Source organism: Panulirus ornatus, chromosome 6 (assembly GCF_036320965.1).
Source record: "Panulirus ornatus isolate Po-2019 chromosome 6, ASM3632096v1, whole genome shotgun sequence".
Taxonomy (NCBI): Eukaryota; Metazoa; Arthropoda; class Malacostraca; order Decapoda; family Palinuridae; genus Panulirus; species Panulirus ornatus.
In genome coordinates, this window is record NC_092229.1 from 17,274,058 (window position 1) to 17,295,393 (window position 21,336).

General features: G+C 45.5%; 1 protein-coding gene across 5 annotated transcripts in view; it reads left to right on the forward strand.

Moving 5' to 3' along the window:
- Positions 1-21,336, forward strand: part of LOC139749103 (uncharacterized) — an 82,217-nt gene that overhangs the window by 32,055 nt on the left and 28,826 nt on the right. The window contains exons 2-4 of one of the 5 annotated variants that reach the window (XM_071662664.1): positions 69-152; positions 8,477-8,618; positions 14,106-14,376. Coding sequence is in view for 1 of the 5 variants with exons in the window: in XM_071662662.1 (XP_071518763.1) it covers positions 98-152 (55 nt within the window). In the remaining 4 variants the exon portion in view is untranslated. Of the gene's footprint in view, positions 1-68; positions 158-8,476; positions 8,619-14,105; positions 14,377-21,336 lie in introns of all 5 variants that reach the window. The other 4 variants (XM_071662666.1, XM_071662665.1, XM_071662663.1 and 1 more) reach the window with 4 other exon arrangements.

A 21,336-nucleotide genomic window follows, 5' to 3' on the forward strand; every position in this document is an offset into this window, starting at 1 on the left:
CCTCCCCGGTAGTGTAAGATGATGTAGTTGTGTTGTTACCATAAAGATAACACCCTCACTTGACGCAGGTGTGGCGAGGCTGCTGCTGTGTGAGTGGATGACCCAGATGATGACGTCATACACGAAGCACTCCGGGACCTGGGACGCAGGAGGTAAGGTGACCACCCTCTACTCCCCTCCTTCTTTGCTTGTGCTCATCAGAGTACGTCAGTACATCATCCTCAGTGGCCGTGGCTGGCAGCCCACCCAACCCATGCTTGATATCAGACCAGCGGGTGTTGACCCAGCACACACCACACTGCCTGGTCACACTGCCTGCATCACCAAGTGTGTCACCTTCCGCAACACAGGAGGGGTGGGTGTCTCTGACCTGCCCTGGTCTCCATGATCTGCTCATGTTACCACCACATTGTACATCACCTGAGGGTTTCAGGGGTAACGTTACCCCCTCCCCCCTGTGTTGCTGAGGCTGCCACACTTGGTGATGCAGGCAGTGTGACCAGCCATGTGGGGTGTGGTGGTCAACACCTGCTGGTCTGGGTGTGCTGGTACACACGAGAGATATCATCCGTTACAAAATGTACCACCACATAATACAGGAGTGTGTGTGTGTGTACACCCTGTACATGTGTACTGCAGCTAACATATCTTACTGAATTCCTGTGCTTCTGTCATTGTGTTCACCTCTCTCTCTCTCTCTCTCTCTCTCTCTCTCTCTCTCTCTCTCTCTCTCTCCAGTGAAGCAAGCAGCCACCTTTTCCTGCCCTGACCATCTGGTCAGCTGCACGTCTTAATGCACAGACGTATTCTGATGAGACCAGCATGTTCTGCTCATGTGACTCCATGTACAACATCAAGCTACAACTCTCTATTGGTTGTTGTTTGTCTACAAATGTAATTGTGTATGTCATATATATATATATATATATATATATATATATATATATATATATATATATATATATATATATATATATATATATATATGTTCTTAACGCTACCTCGCTATCGCGGGAAATGGCGAATAGTATGAAAAAAAAAAAAAAAAAAAAAAAAAAAAAAAAATATATATATATATATATATATATATATATATATATATATATATATATATATGCATATATACATATATAAATATATATATATATATATATATATATATATATATATATATATATATATATATATATATATATATATATATATATATATATATATATATATATACAGGTCGGGTTAGATAAGTATATTGAAGGAGAGACACAGGAGGTAGGAAGCAAACAGGTACCCCCCCCCCCCCCCATCCCCTCTGGTGAGTCCTGGAGCAGCCAAGGTGACCTCACCTGACCGTAGGACGACGTGTAGTGACCCACGAGACGAGGTGATAGGACTCTGTGAATCCTGGAAATTCCCGCCAAGTCATGACACGCTGACCGGGGTATCACATGACCCCCGCGACGTGACGCTTGACCCACACACAAGCCTCACTCATGTGGCTCACGTATATATATATACATGTTCTTCATGCCAGAGAGACACGGTCTCTTACACCACTCACGATCACTCAACACGACACACGTTCTCACTACAGTAGTAAACATCTACCTGGTAAATGTCTATCTACATGTCAAACATTGACGAGTCGTTTGTAAACATTCTAAGGTTGTCTGACGTACGACCACTTCCCTACCAAGACAACCTACACCACTGATTATAATACTGTTACCTGAACCAGTGTAAACATATACTGACCATGATGTGTGTGTGTGTGTGTGTGTGTGTGTGTGTGGCTACGGTCATTTCCCGCATAAGCGAGATAGCGTTAAAAACACAGGACTGAGCCGTAGAGGGAATATTCTCACTTAGCCCCCTGCTCTGTTCCTTCTTTTGGAAAAAAAAAAAAAAAAAAAAAAAAAAATATATATATATATATATATATATATATATATATATATAAATATATATATATATATATATATATATATATATATATATATATATATAAATATATATATATATATATTTTTTCTTTCTTTTTTCTTTTAAACTATTCGCCATTTCCCGCATTAGCGAGGTAGCGTTAAGAACAGAGGACTGGGCCTTTGTGGAATATCCTCACCTGACCCCCCTCTGTTCCTTCTTTTGGAAAAAAAAAAAAAAAAAAAAAAAAAGAGAGGGAAGGATTTCCAGCCTCCCGCTCCCTCCCCTTTTAGTCGCCTTCTACGACACGCAGGGAATACATGGGAAGTATTCTTAATCCCCTATCCCCAGGGATATATATATATATATATATATATATATATATATATATATATATATATATATATATATATATATATATATATATATATTTCTTTCTTTCATACTATTCGCCATTTCCCGCGTTAACGAGGTAGCGTTAAGAACAGAGGACTGGGCCTTTGAGGGAATATCCTCATCTGGCCCCCTTCTATGTTCCTTCTTTGAGAAAAACAAAAAAAAAAAAAAAAGCAAGAGGGGAGGATTTCCAGCCCCCCGCTCCCTTCCCTTTTAGTCGCCTTCTACAACACGCAGGGAATACATATATATATATATATATATATATATATATATATATATATATATATATATATATATATATATATATATATATATATATATATATATATAAGCGGCAGTATTCCTACATGATCAGCCGTGATGGCTTCCCTGTCCACGTGGTGCTGGAGTGTTTCACATGTCATGCATCGCACCGTAGCCATACACACACACACACACACACACACACACACACACACACACACACACACGCAAACGCAAACACACACACACACACTCACACACACACACATACACACACCGTGTGGTTGACGTCTGTACTCCCGCACCTTCTTCCCTCACAACCCATCTACACCTCAGCCACCACGGCACTGCAGTAACACACGATCTTAAATTATTTCTTTAACTTCCTAACCAACTGTACACACACACACACACACACACACACACACACATATATATATATATATATATATATATATATATATATATATATATATATATATATATATATATATATATATACATATATATATATATATATATATATATATATGTATATATATATATATATATATATATATATATATATATATATATATATATATATATATATATAGTTTACTTATTGTATATTGAGGTGAGGATGAAGTGCATTAGAAGTGATGATGTGTACGTGTGTGACACGTATGAGCACGTGCCACGTGCAGGATGAGGATGTGTGTGCCCTCAGCAGCAGCATCCACCACACCAGGCGTCATCATCATCCAGAACCCATGTGTTCCTCACACCACACCACACCACACCACACCACACCACACCACACCACACCACACCTCACCACACCACACCACACCACACCACACCTCACCACACCACACCTCACCACACCACACCACACCTCACCACACCACACCACACCACACCACACCACACCACACCACACCACACCACACCACACCACACCTCACCACACCACACCACACCACACCTCACCACACCACACCACACCACACCACACCACACCACACCTCACCACACCACACCACACCACACCACACCACACCACACCTCACCACACCACACCACACCACACCTCACCACACCACACCACACCACACCACACCACACCACACCTCACCACACCACACCACACCACACCTCACCACACCACACCACACCACACCACACCACACCACACCTCACCACACCTCACCACACCACACCACACCACACCACACCACACCACACCTCACCACACCACACCACACCTCACCACACCACACCACACCACACCACACCACACCTCACCACACCACACCACACCACACCACACCTCACCACACCACACCACACCACACCTCACCACACCACACCACACCACACCTCACCACACCACACCACACCACACCACACTACACCACACCACACCACACCACACCACACCTCACCACACCACACCACACCACACCACACCTCACCACACCACACCACACCACACCTCACCACACCACACCACACCACACCTCACCACACCTCACCACACCTCACCACACCACACCACACCACACCACACCTCACCTCACCACACCACACCACACCTCACCACACCTCACCACACCACACCACACCTCACCACACCACACCACACCTCACCACACCACACCACACCACACCTCACCACACCACACCACACCTCACCACACCACACCACACCTCACCACACCTCACCACACCACACCACACCACACCACACCTCACCACACCACACCACACCTCACCACACCACACCACACCTCACCACACCACACCACACCTCACCACACCACACCACACCACACCACACCACACCAGCTGATGATGATGGTGGTGGTGGTCAGGTCGAGTTGAACCTTCGTCAGTATCACGGGGGAACATCTGGGTGTGTCGACCCCAAACACGAGAAAATAATAACAAGAATTCATGCAAGACAAAATAAAAAAAAAAAGGAGATTCATCAACAGTTTCTGACTCAAACAGTGGTAGATTTCCTAAAAGATTTACACATCAGTTGATTCACTCAAGATTCATACAGCAGGATATTCCCTCAAGAATCATACAGCAGGATATTCCCTCAAGATTCATACAGCAGGATATTCCCTCAAGATTCATACAGCAGGATATTCCCTTAAGAATCATACAGCAGAATATTCCCTCAAGATTCATACAGCAGGATATTCCCTCAAGATTCATACAGCAGGATATTCCCAAGATTCATACAGCAGGATATTCCCTCAAGATTCATACAGCAGGATATTCCCTCAAGATTCATACAGCAGGATATTCCCTCAAGAATCATACAGCAGGATATTCCCTCAAGATTCATACAGCAGGATATTCCCTCAAGATTCATACAGCAGGATATTCCCTCAAGATTCATACAGCAGGATATTCCCTCAAGAATCATACAGCAGGATATTCCCTCAAGATTAATAAAGCAGGATATTCCCTCAAGATTCATACAGCAGGATATTCCCTCAAGAATCATACAGCAGGATATTCCCTCAAGATTCATACAGCATGATATTCCCTCAAGATTCATACAGCAGGATATTCCCTCAAGATTCATAGAGCAGGATATTTCCTCAAGATTCATACAGCAGGATATTCCCTCAAGATTCATACAGCAGGATATTCCCTCAAGAATCATACAGCAGGTTATTCCCTTAAGAATCATATAGCAGGATATTCCCAAAAATCATACATCAAGATCTTCCCTCACGAATCATACAGCAGGATATTCCTAAAAGAATCACAGCAGGGTGTTCCCTTAAGAATCATACAGCAGGATATTCCCTCGAATCATACAGCAGAATATTCCTAAAGGAATCACATAGCAGAATATTCCCTCAAGAATCATACAGCAAGATATTCCCTCAAGAAGCATACAGCAGGATATTCCAAAAGGAATCATACAGCAGAATATTCCTAAAAGAATCACAACAAAATATTCCCTCAATAATCATACAGCAGGATATTTCCAAAGAAATCACAGAGCAGGATATTCCCTCAATAATAATAAAGCAGGATATTCCTAAAGGAATCACACAGCAGGATATTCCCTCAAGAATCATACAGCAGAATATTCCCTCAAGAATCACACAGCAGGATAATCCCTCAAGAAACATACAGCAGGATATTCCCTCAAGAATCATACAGCAGGATATTCCCTCAAGAATCATACAGCAGGATATTCCCACAAGAATCATACGGCAGGATATTCCCTCAAGAGTCACAGAGCAGGATATTCCCTCAAGAATCATACAGCAAGATATTCCCTCAAGAATCATACGGCAGGATATTCCCTCAAGAGTCATACAGCAGGATATTCCCTCAAGAATCATACAGCAGGATATTCCCTCAAGAATCATACAGCAGGGTATTCCTCAAGAATAATACAGCAGGATATTCCCTCAAGAAGCATACAGCAGGATATTCCCTCAAGAATCATACAGCAGGATATTCCCTCAAGAATCATACAGTGAGATATTCCTTCAAGAATCATACAGCAGGATATTCCCTCAAGAATCATACAGCAGGATATTCCCTCAAGAGTCATACAGCAGGATATTCCCTCAAGAATCATACAGAAGGATAATCCCTCAAGAATCATACAGCAGGATATTCCCTCAAGATTCATACAGGAGGGTACTCCCTCAAGAATCATACAGCTAGATATTCCCTCAAGAATCATACAGCAGGATATTCCCTCAAGAATCATACAGCAGGATATTCCCTCAAGAATCATACAGCAGGATATTCCCTCAAGAATCATACGGCAGGATATTCCCTCAAGTAATACAGCAGGATATCCCCTCAAGAATCATACAGGATATTCCTCAAGAATCATACAGCAGGATATTCCCTCAAGAATCATACAGAAGGATATTCCCTCAAGAATCATACAGCGGGATATTCCCTCAAGAATCATACAGCAGGATATTCTTAAGAATCATACAGCAGGGTATATCCTCAAGAATCATACAGCAGGATATTCCCTCAAGAATAATACAGCAGGATATTCCCTCAAGAATCACACAGAAGGATATTCCCTCAAGAATCATACAGCAGGATATTCCCTCAAGAATCATACAGCAGGATATTCCCTCAAGAATCACTCAAAAGGATATTCCCTCAAGAATCATATAGCAGGATATTCCCTCAAGAATCATACAGCAGGATATTCCCTCAAGAATCACTCAAAAGGATATTCCCTCAAAAATCATACAGCGGGCTATTCCCTCAAGAATAACACAGAAGGATATTCCCTCAAGAATCATACAGCAGGATATTCCCTCAAGAATCATACAGCAGGATATTCCCTCAAGAATCACTCAAAAGGATATTCCCTCAAAAATCATACAGCGGGCTATTCCCTCAAGAATAACACAGAAGGATATTCCCTCAAGAATCATACAGCAGGATATTCCCTCAAGAATCACACAGAAGGATATTCCCTCAAGAATCACAGAAGGATATTCCCTCAAGAATCACACAAAAGGATATTCCCTCAAGAATCATACAGCAGGATATTCCCTCAAGAATCAAACAGCAGGATATTCCCTCAAGAATCATACAGCAGGATATTCCCTCAAGAATCAAACAGCAGGATATTCCCTCAAGAATCATACAGCAGGATATTCCCTCAAGAATCAAACAGCAGGATATTCCCTCAAGAATCATACAGCAGGATATTCCCTCAAGAATCATACAGCAGGATATTCCCTCAAGAATCAAACAGCAGGATATTCCCTCAAGAATCAAACAGCAGGATATTCCCTCAAGAATCATACAGCGGGATATTCTTTCAAAACAAGACAAAAATCGATGATGTAAGGAATTCATGGAATCATTGTCTAGGAAAATAATGTTACGTGTGAAGATGATGTAACTTGCAACATAATTGTACGTACGTTCATGTTACGTGTCATCAAGGATGGTCATCAGGTTATGAAGTTTTGTTCTACAACACAAAAATACATTACCCACATAACTGTACCACAAGAATACATTACCCACATAACTGTATCACAACACAAGAATACATTACCCACATAACTGTATCACAACACAAGAATACATTACCCACATAACTGTATCACAACACAAGAATACATTACCCACATAACTGTATCACAACACAAGAATACATTACCCACATAACTGTATCACAACACAAGAATACTTTACCCACATAACTATCACAACACAAGAATACATTACCCAGATAACTGTATCACAACACAAGAATACATTACCCACATAACTGTATCACAACACAAGAATACATTACCCACATAACTGTATCACAACACAGGAATGCATTACCCACATAACTGTATCACAACACAAGAATACATTACCCACATAACTGTATCACAACACAAGAATACATTACCCAGATAACTGTATCACTGCACAAGAATACATTAGCCAGATAACTGTATCACAACACAAGAATACATTACCCAGATAACAAGAATACATCAGCCAGAACATATAACGTAGGTCAACATGCAAGGAGGAGCTCACAGTGTCAAGTGTGTGGGGTTTGCCTCAGACGTCACCAGATCGTGGGTGTTAACATGTCCCGTCACAAGACACACACATGTTCGTGAGATGGATGAGGTTATAACTGCCAAGATAAACTATAACAAGAGACTTAACTATTCCCGAGTAGCTTGAAGACCTCCATTACGATCATACCCAATTTGAGACAGACTTCCTAATTATAGAGGAAAGCATCACTCACACAGAAACCCGTGTCTTCCACTTGAACCCAAAAGGCACAAAAACCCCGGGAGAAAATCTGACATCAGATTTGAAATCTGTATGAAAGTGGAAGAGAAAATGAGTTTCAGCAACACTTTCCTAGATTAATAAGATATTCCATTTTCAGGAACACGTGGGGAAATATAAGAACCACGATCGAAGTAAAGTTGGTGAAAACCACGAGACCAGAGCAGACAAGAGTCCTGTGTGCACCACCAGTCTACAGTGAGGGTGTCCTGCCACCACCTCGTCCATACATACATACAGAGGTACGTCAGTGTTGGGAGACGACACTCGTCCATCATCCAACACAAAAGCGAAATCGTATTGTATGCTGCTTCTGCTTTCATGACATAAACAGATAATCCAGACATGAATGAGTGAAACCATAAACCTTCCTCAAAATACTGTTGCGTTTTGAGAGAAAAAAAAAGAAAAAAAAAATCTTGAACGATGAAGAAAGACAAGAGACACCAGAAGCGAGTTAACAACTGGAAAAGATAAAAAGCTGAAGATGTTGGTCGTTAACCATACGTTGCAAACATGATAAGATGACTGACTGTGTGGTGCTGGTGCAGCCAGAGCCATCATCACCAGTAGGTGCATATTAAACGCAGTTATATCATATAGCAAAGGTCATCAAAGGTATATTTTATAGTCGCTACTTTGATATATATATATATATATATATATATATATATATATATATATATATATATATATATATATATATATATATATATATATATATATATATATATGCACAAAATTGAATACGACAGCATATTTAGTTATCAATCTTCTTTCATGTATTTCTAATTTTCTCAGTATCAATCTACCATTAACTAGATGTTCAAACACCAGTTGTCCATCGTTATCCATTCATTTCAATCGAGCTTCCTCCCTCACAGAAGCGTCATCAAGACTATACAAAAAAAAAAGTAAAAAATAACGTCACAAAACAACATTTATATAAGAAACAAAGTTAGAAACACACACAGTGCACAGAACATAGAAAATAACGGAAAACACTATGAGTGATACAAGTGAACAATGTTATGACGGATAGTATGGGCTGCAACTTATATATGAAATATGGATACAGAAATATAGAAAAACTTACAGTAAATAGCCACTCGCTCCTGCCCCTCTCTCGCCTTTTACGATAAGCACGAAATACGCGGGCACTATTCCTTCTCCCCTAACACAAGGGATATATATATATATATATATATATATATATATATATATATATATATATATATATATATATATATATATATATACACACACGAATAACGTGCATATGAACGCGCACCTTCATAGAACATACAAACCTCCAACAGCCAGGATCGAACCCGGGATCCCTGTGCATAGGCGGGAATGCTACCGCTAGGCTATGGGCCCATAACCTAGCGGTAGCACAGGGGTCCCGGATTCGATCCTGGCTGTTGGAAGTTTGTATGATATATATATATATATATATATATATATATATATATATATATATATATATATATATATATATATATATATATATATATTCCTGGCGCTGCCTCGCTGAAGCAGGGGGTGGTGGTGCTGTTTCCTGTGGGGCGGGGTGGCGCCGGGAATGGATGGAAGCTGGCAAGTATGAATGTGTGCTGGTGTATATGTGTATATTTTTTGTGTATGTATGGATATGTATGCGTATGTGCGTGTATGGGCCATTCTTCGTCTGTTTCCTGATGCTACCATGCTGACGCGGGAAACGGCGATCAAGTATAAGTATAAAAAAGATATGAAGGTGAAGTCAGAGATCACTCAGGTAACAAAACCTGACCTTACTACTCAGGTCACTACGGGCGAGTCAGGTCACCGTCACTGCCTGCTTCACTACCGTGTAAGATGCGATCCCATTGGCTTCTGAAGATGTGATGAAATACACGAAAGCGCTTAAGCAAATTTTCTTGGAATGATTTTCCTTCGTGGCCTACGAGTTCATCTCTGATCGTTACGCGTCTGCTTCGTGAATATATATATATATATATATATATATATATATATATATATATATATATATATATATATATATATATATATATATATTTTTTTTTTTTTTTTTCATACTATTCGCCATTTCCCGCGACAGCGAGGTAGCGTTAAGAACAGAGGACTGGGCCTTTGAGGGAATATCCTCACCTGGCCCTTTTCTCTATTCCTTCTTTTGGAAAAAAAAAAAAAAAAAAAAAAAAAACGAGAGGGGAGGATTTCCAGCCCCCCGCTCCCATATATATATATATATATATATATATATATATATATATATATATATATATATATATATATATATATATATATATTGGAAAGGATCATACTTTTGCGCGTGATCAGGATATTCCTATGAGTCCACGGGAAAAATGAAACACGATAAGTTCCCTTGTGCACTTTCGTGTAATAATCACATCATCAGGGGAGACACAAGAGAGAAATATAATAGTCAGTTGATATACATCGAAGAGACGAAGCTAGGACGCCATTTGGTAAACATGTGATTGTCCAAAACATACAACGAGCGTTCATAAACTTATCATTTTACAAATTTTATCAACAATAAAGTTATCTAATTTGTATAGACCATCACTAATATTAAGATTATAATTCTTTGTGTATCTAATAATAGAAGATTCAATGTTATTTCTCTTGGTAACAGAGTTAGAGTTAATAACTGAGATGGCATTACTCCAGTCAATACAATGATCATAGTTTTTAACGTGAATAAACAAGGCATTTGATTCTTGTCCCGCTCTTATACTATATTTACGTTGCTTAAGTCTAACAGAAAGATCCTTACTAGTCTGACCAACATGAAATTTATCACAATTTCCACAAGGCACTTTACAGATGCATCCAAGAGAATTTTCTGGTGAATTCCTGATTAAGATACTCTTTATAGTATTACTGTTGCTAAAGGCAACATTTACATTAAAGGATTTAAGCAACATGGGAAGTAAAGTAAAATTATCATCAAAAGGGAGAACTAAAAGATTCTTGGTGTCAATGGGAGGTTTGGGCTCAACTCTATAACTTAAGGGATTTATCAATGAAAGATCTAGGGTACTTTAACTTAGATCCAATAGAATATATCTTCTCAAACTCATCATCAATAAACTCTGGACTGCAAATACGTATTGCAAATACGTATTTGCAGTCCAGAGTTTATTGATGATGACTTTCTGGACTACATATAGGCAGTTTTCGACTCACAGGAGTCACCATCTTCTGCCTTCCAGGAAAGTCTGCTTTGATACCATCTTGTGTGAGGGAAGGAGACACATGCCATCTAGTGGTGCAGCCACACAAATTACTCACTGTCTTATAGGTCAGTGTTTACTGTGGTGCAGAGGTTTACATGTGTTATACACGACCTCTTCTCTACACCCATACATGCCTATGGCTCACAGCTGTCTATTTGTGAGTATCAACCCACTTGATTTGACACACTCTTCCTCAATACAACATCTTACACCCTGGGAGTGATGCTGGCCTGCACTTTAGCTCGCAGTTTCCATTGGTTTTACAACTAGGCGCAACAAATCAGCTCTTCCCGCTTCTCGGCAATGATCTCTCTCTCTCTCTCTCTCTCTCTCTCTCTCTCTCTCTCTCTCTCTCTCTCTCTCTCTCTCTCTCTCTCTCTCTCTCTCTCTCTCTCCAACTTTATGAACACCTTACCGGCCAGTCCAGTGTTGCCACACACACACACAAACACACCCTCCCTTCAACATACAATGGAAGATCCTTCAACAGTCTCACTTCTCTCTTGTGTTGTACTATTAACCCTCATGCTTACCACGGCCTGCATACAGTGTTTCCAGGAAACAAATCTCCTTCCAACCACTCAGGTAAGAGGGAACGCTGTAAGACACAAATTTGCATATCAAATCAGTTCAGGTCAGTAAGATTAGGATACACAGGTCAGGTCAGTAAGGATTAGGATACACAGGTCAAGGATGAGGGGACAACCTTACCACAATAATAGCACGTTGAACATATCATTACCTGGAACTGGATGTAAAAAGTGACACAAAATGAGCAATAACTAAAATGAAATAAAAAAAAGTATTGTGAAAAATGACGGAAGTGTGAAGTTAAAAGTCGATGGGTCAATTACATATGTTAATTTGGATAACTCGGATATGGCTGGTCGAAGTATACGAGAGATTAACAAAGAAAAGAAATTACGAGAATTCTCAAGGTTAAATATTAAGAAGAAACTGAATATAAACATAAACCCACAGAAAATGGAAAGGCATGAATTCCATTTAATGTGGTTTTATTGGATTTATCCCACACGGTAGTACTGTGGATATATCAAACACAGGTATTTTATATATATATATATATATATATATATATATATATATATATATATATATATATATATATATATATATATATATACACACGAAGGAATAGTAGTTCCAACAATATCATATGGTTGTGAGGCAAGGGCTATAGATAGGGTCTGTATGGAGGAGGGTGGATGTGTTGGAAATTTCATGTTTAAGGACAATAGAACAAAATAGATTCACGTCGTATGTGGGTAAATATTGGTTCAGGAACAGGGTAGTAGATCTATGGAACAAGCTGACAAATGCAGTCGTGGAAACTAGGTCTTTAGGTAGCTTTAAACAAAGTTCGGATGTGTTTATGGGTTTAGGTGGTTGGTGGTAGGGTGGACAAACTCAGGACCTGCCTCGCACTGGCCAATAGACGTCTTGCAGTGTCGTCACTTCGTAAGGTTTTATGTTGTAATATATGGTGTGAGGTGGTTTGATCGAGTAAATAATGAAAGAGTAAGAGATGTGTGGTAATAAAAAGAGTATGGTTGAGAGAGCAGAAGAGAGTTTGTTAAAATGGTATGGACATATGGAGAGAATGAGTTAGGAGGAAAAGGTTGAGAAAGAGGATATATGTGTCAGAGGCGGAGGGAACAAGAAGCAGGAGACCAAATTGGAGGTGGAGGGATGGAGTGAAAAAGATTTTGAGCGATCGGGGCCTGAACATGCAAGAGGGTGAGAGGCATGCAAGGAAAGAGAGTGAACTGGAACAATGTGGTATACCAGGGTCGACGTGCTGTTAATGGACTGAACCAGGGCAAGCGAAACGTCTGGGGTAAACCATGGAAAGTTTTGTGGGCCTAGATGTCGATAGAGAGCTGTGGTTTCGGTGCATTACACATGGCAGCTAGAGACTAAGTGTGAACGAATGTGGCCTTTTTTCTGCTTTCCTGGCGCTACTTCGCTGACGCATGGGGTGGCGATGCTGTTTCCTGTGGGAAGGGGTGGCGCCGAGAATGGATGAAGGCAATCAAGCATGAATACGTACATGTATATATATGTATATGGCTGTGTATGTGTATGTATATGTGTATATGATATGTATATATATGTATATGTGTGTGTGTGTGTGTGTGTTGATATGTATAAGTAAGTGTATATAGGTGTATGTATGTATATGAGTGGATTGTTTTTTCTTCGTCTGTTTCCTGGCACTACCTTGTTGATGAGGGAAACGGCGATCAAGTATAACATCATATATATATATATATATATATATATATATATATATATATATATATATATATATATATATATATATATATTCATTCTGTGTAAGCCTCTAAAGTCTATCGAGGTTATCCGGAATACAAAGATATTCTTCAACTGATGCTTATTTCCGACCCAAAATTGATAGTTTCTTGTGAACACTTGCAGAGGTGCAGAGACCCAGCCGTACCGTACCTGCAGCTGCACCATTAGTTTTACGCTAAGACACAGATACCTCAGTACAGTCTGCGGCCTATTACATGGTTTGACCTGCATGGTCGGTACTCATAGGTGACGTCCACCTTGTCTGTGGCTCAAGACTCGTCAAGTTTGTGGAACAAATCTCGGGCGTTACACATACTTTCCTCGGACACCACACCAAGGTGCCTCAACCTGTCATCAGTGGTGCACGGTGTACTGCTGCCTCTCGCCTCCTGAGGTAAGAGCATCATAACCTCTGCCTACACTATAATACCTGACTAACAGATACGTATAAATCATATATGACTTCCTTTCTCTTGCACCTAACTGGTTCTCTTACCTACAAAAGTAATTAAGTAATTTGTGGAGTTTAATTCACATGTTTCCTCATGCCTGGAAATTATCATTGTTCATAAAAGTAAATAAACTTTGGTGTGGTGTAAAGAACTTTACTATTGAGGTTGTTGCCGCAAGTCGCCAATTGTGTCCTGGTTCTTTTTTCCCCACTCGTATGTACCCACTCGTATGTACCCACTCGTATGTACCCACTCGTATGTACCCACTCGTATGTACCCACTCGTATGCACCCACTCGTATGTACCCACTTGTATGTACCCACTCGTATGCACCCACTCGTATGTACCCACTCGTATGTACCCACTTGTATGTACCCACTCGTATGTACCCACTCGTATGTACCCACTTGTATGTACCCACTCGTATGTACCCACTCGTATGTACCCACTTGTATGTACCCACCCGTATGTACCCACTCGTATGTACCCACTTGTATGTACCCACTCGTATGCACCCACTCGTATGTACCCACTTGTATGTACCCACTCGTATGCACCCACTCGTATGTACCCACTCGTATGTACCCACTCGTATGTACCCACTCGTATGTACCCACTTGTATGCACCCACTCGTATGTACCCACTTGTATGTACCCACTCGTATGCATCCACTCGTATGTACCCACTCGTATGTACCCACTCGTATGTACCCACTTGTATGTACCCACTCGTATGTACCCACTCGTATGTACCCACTTGTATGTACCCACTCGTATGTACCCACTCGTATGTACCCACTTGTATGTACCCACTCGTATGCACCCACTCGTATGTACCCACTCGTATGTACCCACTGTATGACCCACTCGTATGTACCCACTCGTATGTACCCACTTGTATGTACCCACTCGTATGTACCCACTCGTATGCACCCACTTGTATGTACCCACTTGTATGTACCCACTCGTATGTACCCACTCGTATGTACCCACTTGTATGTACCCACTCGTATGCACCCACTCGTATGTATCCACTCGTATGTACCCACTTGTATGTACCCACTCGTATGTACCCACTCGTATGTACCACTCGCTAGTACCCCACTCGTATGTACCCACTCGTATGTACCCACTCGTATGTACCCACTTGTATGTACCCACTGTATGACCCACTCGTATGTACCACTTGTATGCTACCCACTGTATGTACCCACTCGTATGTACCCACTCGTATGTATCCACTCGTATGTACCCACTTGTATGTACCCACTCGTATGCACCCACTCGTATGCACCCACTCGTATGTACCCACTTGTATGTACCCACTCGTATGTACCCACTCGTATGTATCCACTCGTATGTACCCACTTGTATGTACCCACTCGTATGTACCCACTCGTATGTATCCACTCGCGTGTACCCACTTGTATGTACCCACTCGTATGTACCCACTCGTATGTACCCACTCGTATGTACCCACTTGTATGTACCCACTCGTATGTACCCACTTGTATGTATCCACTCGTATGTACCCACTTGTATGTACCCACTCGTATGTGCCCACTCGTATGTATCCACTCGTATGTGCCCACTCGTATGTATCCACGTCGTATGTACCCACTCGTATGTGCCCACTCGTATGTACCCACTCGTATGTACTCACTCGTATGTACCCACTCGTATGTACCCACTCGTATGTACCCACTTGTATATACCTACTCCTCCACACCGACTTCTCTCCTCTGCTGCTGTTGTCATACAGCAACAAATAAATGCTCCATTTCAGAGTCCAATTTTGACTCTATATGTGAATGATATTCCAACACAGCCATGAGCAGTATAGCAGAGATCTGGCTACCATTCACACACACACACACACACACACACACACACACACACACAAACACACACCACGAAACAGCTTTCTCAATGTGAGCACCTCACCTATGCTGCTGCCCCGTGCTGTTCTGCCCTGCCCTGCCCCACGTCTACCCTTTGCTATGCTGCCCTGCCCTGTCCTGCCCTGTGCTGTGCTGTGCTACCCTGCTCTGCGTCTGCCCTGTACTGTGCTGCCCTGCCCTGTGCTGTGCTGCCCCTACGTCTGCCCTTTGCTATGCTGCCCTGCCCTGTGCTGTGTTGTGCTGCCCTGCTCTGCGTCTGCCCTGTACTATGCTGCCCTGCCCTGTGCTGTGTTGTGCTGCCCTGCTCTGCGTCTGCCCTGTACTGTGCTGCCCTGCCCTGTGCTGAGCTGCCCTGCCCTGTGTCTGCCCTGCCCTGTGCTGTCCTGCCCTACCCTGTGTTGTGGTGTCCCGACCTGCCCTTTGCTCTGTGCTGTGCTGTCCTGCGCTGCCCTATGCTAGGCTGTGCTGCCCTGCCCTGCCCTGTGCTGTGTTGTGCTGTACTGCCCTGTGTCTCCCCTGTGTTATTCTGTCCTGCCCTGTGTCTGCCTTGTGCTGTACTGCCCTGCCCTGTGCTGTGTTGTGCTGTACTGCCGTGTCTCCCCTGTGTTATTCTGTCCTGCCCTGTATCTGCTTTGTGCTATGCTGTCCTGCCCTGTGCTGTGTTGTGCTGTACTGCCCTGCCCTGTGCTGTGTTGTGCTGTACTGCCCTGTGTCTCCCCTGTGTTATTCTGTCCTGCCCAGTGTCTGCCTTGTGCTGTGCTGCCCTGCCCTGTGCTGTGTTGTGCTGTACTGCCCTGCCCTGTGCTGTGTTGTGCTGTACTGCCCTGTGTTATTCTGTCCTGCCCTGTGTCTGCCTTGTGCTGTGCTGCCCTGCCCTGTGCTGTGTTGTGCTGTACTGCCCTGTGTCTCCCCTGTGTTATTCTGTCCTGCTCTGTATCTGCCTTGTGCTGTGCTGCCCTGCCCTGTGCTGTGTTGTGCTGTACTGCCCTGTGTCTCCCCTGTGTTATTCTGTCCTGCTCTGTATCTGCCTTGTGTTGTGCTGCCCTGTCCTGTGCTGTGTTGTGCTGTGCTGCCCTGCCCTGTGCTGTGTTGTGCTGTACTGCCCTGTGTCTCCCCTGTGTTATTCTGTCCTGCTCTGTATCTGCCTTGTGTTGTGCTGCCCTGTCCTGTGCTGTGTTGTGCTGTACTGCCCTGCCCTGTGCTGTGTTGTGCTGTACTGCCCTGTGTCTCCCCTGTGTTATTCTGTCCTGCCCAGTGTCTGCCTTGTGTTGTGCTGCCCTGCCCTGTATCTGTCCTGTGCTGTGCTGCCCTATGCTGTGCTGCCATGTCCTGCCCAGTGTCTGCCTTTTGCTATGCTACCCTGCTCTGTGTCTGCCTTGTGCTGTGCTGTCCTGCCATGTGTCTGTCCCGTGCTGTGTTGTTCTGCCCGTGCGCTGTCTGCCTTGTGCTGTGCTGCATTGCCCTGTGCTGTGTTGTCCTGCCCTGACCTGTGTCTGCCCTGTACTGTGCTGTCCTGCCGTGCCCTGTGCTGTGCTGTCCCGCCCTGCCCTTTGTCCGCTCTGTGCTGTGCTGCGCTGTCCTGCCGTGCCCTGTGCTGTGTTGTGCTGCCCTGCCCCGCCCTTTGCTCTGTGCTGTGCTGTGCTGTCCTGCGCTACCCTGTGCTGTGTTGTGCTGCCCTGTGCTGTGTTGTGCTGTCCTGCCCTGTGTCCGCCCTGTGCTGTGTTGTCCTGCCCTGTGTCCGCCCTGTGCTGTGTTGTCCTGCCCTGTGTCTGTCCTGTGCTGTGCTGTCCTGCCCTGTGTCCGCCCTGTGCTATGCTGTCCTGCCCTGTGTCCGCCCTGTGCTGTGTTGTCCTGCCCTGTGTCCGCCCTGTGCTGTGTTGTCCTGCCCTGTGTCTGTCCTGTGCTGTGTTGTTCTGCCCTGTGTCTTACCTTTACTATGCTGCCCTGTGCTGTGTTGTCCTGCCCTGTGTCCGCCCTGTGCTGTGCTGTCCTGCCCTGTGTCCGCCCTGTGCTGTGTTGTCCTGCCCTGTGTCCGCCCTGTGCTGTGCTGTCCTGCCCTGTGTCTGTCCTGTGCTGTCCTGCCTTGTCCTGTGTCTGCCCTGTGCTGTACCGTGCTGCCCTGCCCTGTGCTGTGATGTCCTGCCGTGTGCTGTCCTTCCCTGTGTCCGACCTGTGCTGTGTTGTCCTGCCCTGTGTCCGCCCTGTGTTGTGCTGTCCTGCCCTGTGTCTGCCCTGTGCTGTGTTGTCCTGCCCTGTGTCCGCCCTGTGCTGTGCTGTCCTGCCCTGTGTCTGCCCTGTGCTGTGCTGTCCTGCCCTGTGTCCGCCCTGTGCTGTGCTGTCCTGCCCTGTGTCTGCCCTGTGCTGTGCTCCACTGCCCTATTCTATGCTGCCATACCCTACACAGGACAGACACAAGGCAAGGCAGAGCAGCACAGCACAGGGCAGGACAGCACAGCACAGGGCAGGACAGCACAGCACAGGGCGGACACAGGGCAGGACAGCACAGCACAGGGCAGGACAGGACAGCACAGGGCAGGACAGCACAGCACAGGGCGGACACAGGGCAGGACAGCACAGCACAGGGCAGGACAGCACAGCACAGGGCAGACACAGAGCAGGACAGCACAGCACAGGGCAGGACAGCACAGCACAGGGCAAGACAGCACAACACAGGGCAGGACAGCACAGCACAGGGCGGACACAGGGCAGGACAGCACAGCACAGGGCGGACACAGAGCAGGACAGCACAGCACAGGGCAGACACAGAGCAGGACAGCACTGCACAGGGTGGGCACAGGGCAGGACAGCACAGCACAGGGCAGACACAGGGCAGGACAGCACAGCACAGGACAGGGTAGACATAGGGCATGGCAGGGCAGCACAGAGGAACACAGCACAGGATAGTGCAGGGCAGCACAGGACAGCACAGCACAGCAAAGGGCAGAGCAGGGCAGCACAGCGTAGGGTAAACATAAGGCATGGCAGGGCAGCACAGGGCAACACAGCACAGGACAATACAGGACAGGGCAGCACAGCACAGGGCAGAGCAGGGCAGCACAGCACAGGACAGAACAGGGCAGCACAGCACAGGGCAGAGCAGGGCAGCACAGCACAGGGAAGACAGGGCAGCACAGCACAGGGCAGAGCAGGGCAGCACAGCACAGGGCAGAGCAGGGCAGCACAGTACAGGGCATAGCAGGGCAGCACAGCACAGGGCAGAGAAGGGCAGCACTGCACAGGACAGGCAGAGCAGGGCAGCAGAGCACAGGGCAGAGCAGGGCAGCACAGCACAGGCAGAGCAGGCAGCACAGCACAGGGCAGAACAGGGCAGCACAGCACAGGGCAGAGCAGGGCAGCACAGCACAGGGCAGAGCAGGGCAGCACAGCACAGGGCAGAGCAGGGCAGCACAGCACAGGGCAGAGCAGGGCAGCACAGCACAGGGCAGAGCAGGGCAGCACAGCACAGGGCAGAGCAGGGCAGCACAGCACAGGGCAGAGCAGGGCAGCACAGCACAGGGCAGAGCAGGGCAGCACAGCACAGGGCAGAGCAGGGCAGCACAGCACAGGGCAGAGCAGGGCAGCACAGCACAGGGCAGAGCAGGGCAGCACAGCACAGGGCAGAGCAGGGCAGCACAGCACAGGGCAGAGCAGGGCAGCACAGCACAGGGCAGAACAGGGCAGCACAGCACAGGGCAGAGCAGGGCAGCACAGCACAGGGCAGAGCAGGGCAGCACAGCACAGGGCAGATCAGGGCAGCACAGCACAGGGCAGAGCAGGGCAGCACAGCACAGGGCAGAGCAGGGCAGCACAGCACAGGGCAGAGCAGGGCAGCACAGCACAGGGCAGAGCAGGGCAGCACAGCACAGGGCAGAGCAGGGCAGCACAGCACAGGGAAGAGCAGGGCAGCACAGCACAGGGCAGAACAGGGCTGCACAGCACAGGGCAGAGCAGGGCAGCACAGCACAGGGCAGAACAGGGCAGCAAAGCACAGGGCAGAGCAGGGCAGCACAGCACAGGGCAGAGCAGGGCAGCACAGCACAGGGCAGAACAGGGCAGCAAAGCACAGGGCAGAGCAGGGCAGCACAGCACAGGGCAGAGCAGGGCAGCACAGCACAGGGCAGGATAGGGCAACACAGTACAGCACAGGGCAGGGCAGCACAGCACAGGGCAGAACAGGGGAGCACAGCACAGGGCAGAGCAGGGCAGCACAGCACAGGGCAGAACAGGGCAGCAAAGCACAGGGCAGAGCAGGGCAGCAAATCACAGGGCAGAGCAGGGCAGCACAGCACAGGGCAGGATAGGGCAACACAGTACAGGGCAGAGCAGGGCAGCACAGCACAGGGCATAGCAGGGCAGCACAGCACAGGGCAGAGCAGGGCAACACAGCACAGGGAAGACAGGGCAGGATAGGGCAACACAGCACAGGGAAGACAGGGCAGGATAGGGCAACACAGCACAGGGAAGACAGGGCAGGATAGGGCAACAGTACAGCACAGGGCAGGGCAGCACAGCACACTACAGAGCTAGGGCAGGATAGCACAGCGCAGCACGGGGCAGACAAAGGAGAACATCTGCAGGAAGTGAAGTGTTTCACATAACTGGGGTGAACATGGTAGCGAATGGATCATGGAAGCGGGAGTGACTTGGAGGGTGGTTGAGGGAGCGAAGGTCTGGGAGCACTGAAGAACGTGAGGAAAGAGAGATCAGCATCTGAGAGGTCGAGAATAGGTATGTATGAAGGTAGAATTGTCCCAACAATATCATATGGACGCGAGTCATGTGCTATGCGGAGAAGGGTGAATGTGTTGGAAATGAAATGTTTGAGGACAATATGTGGTGTGAGGTGGTTTGATCGAGTAAGGAATGAGAGATGTGTGGTAATACAAAGTCTGGCTGAGAGAGCAGAAGAGGGCGTGTTGAAATGGTTTGGACATAAAAAGAGAACGAATGGAGAGAGGTTGACAAGAAGAGATGTGTGCCAGAAGTGAAGGGAACAAGAAG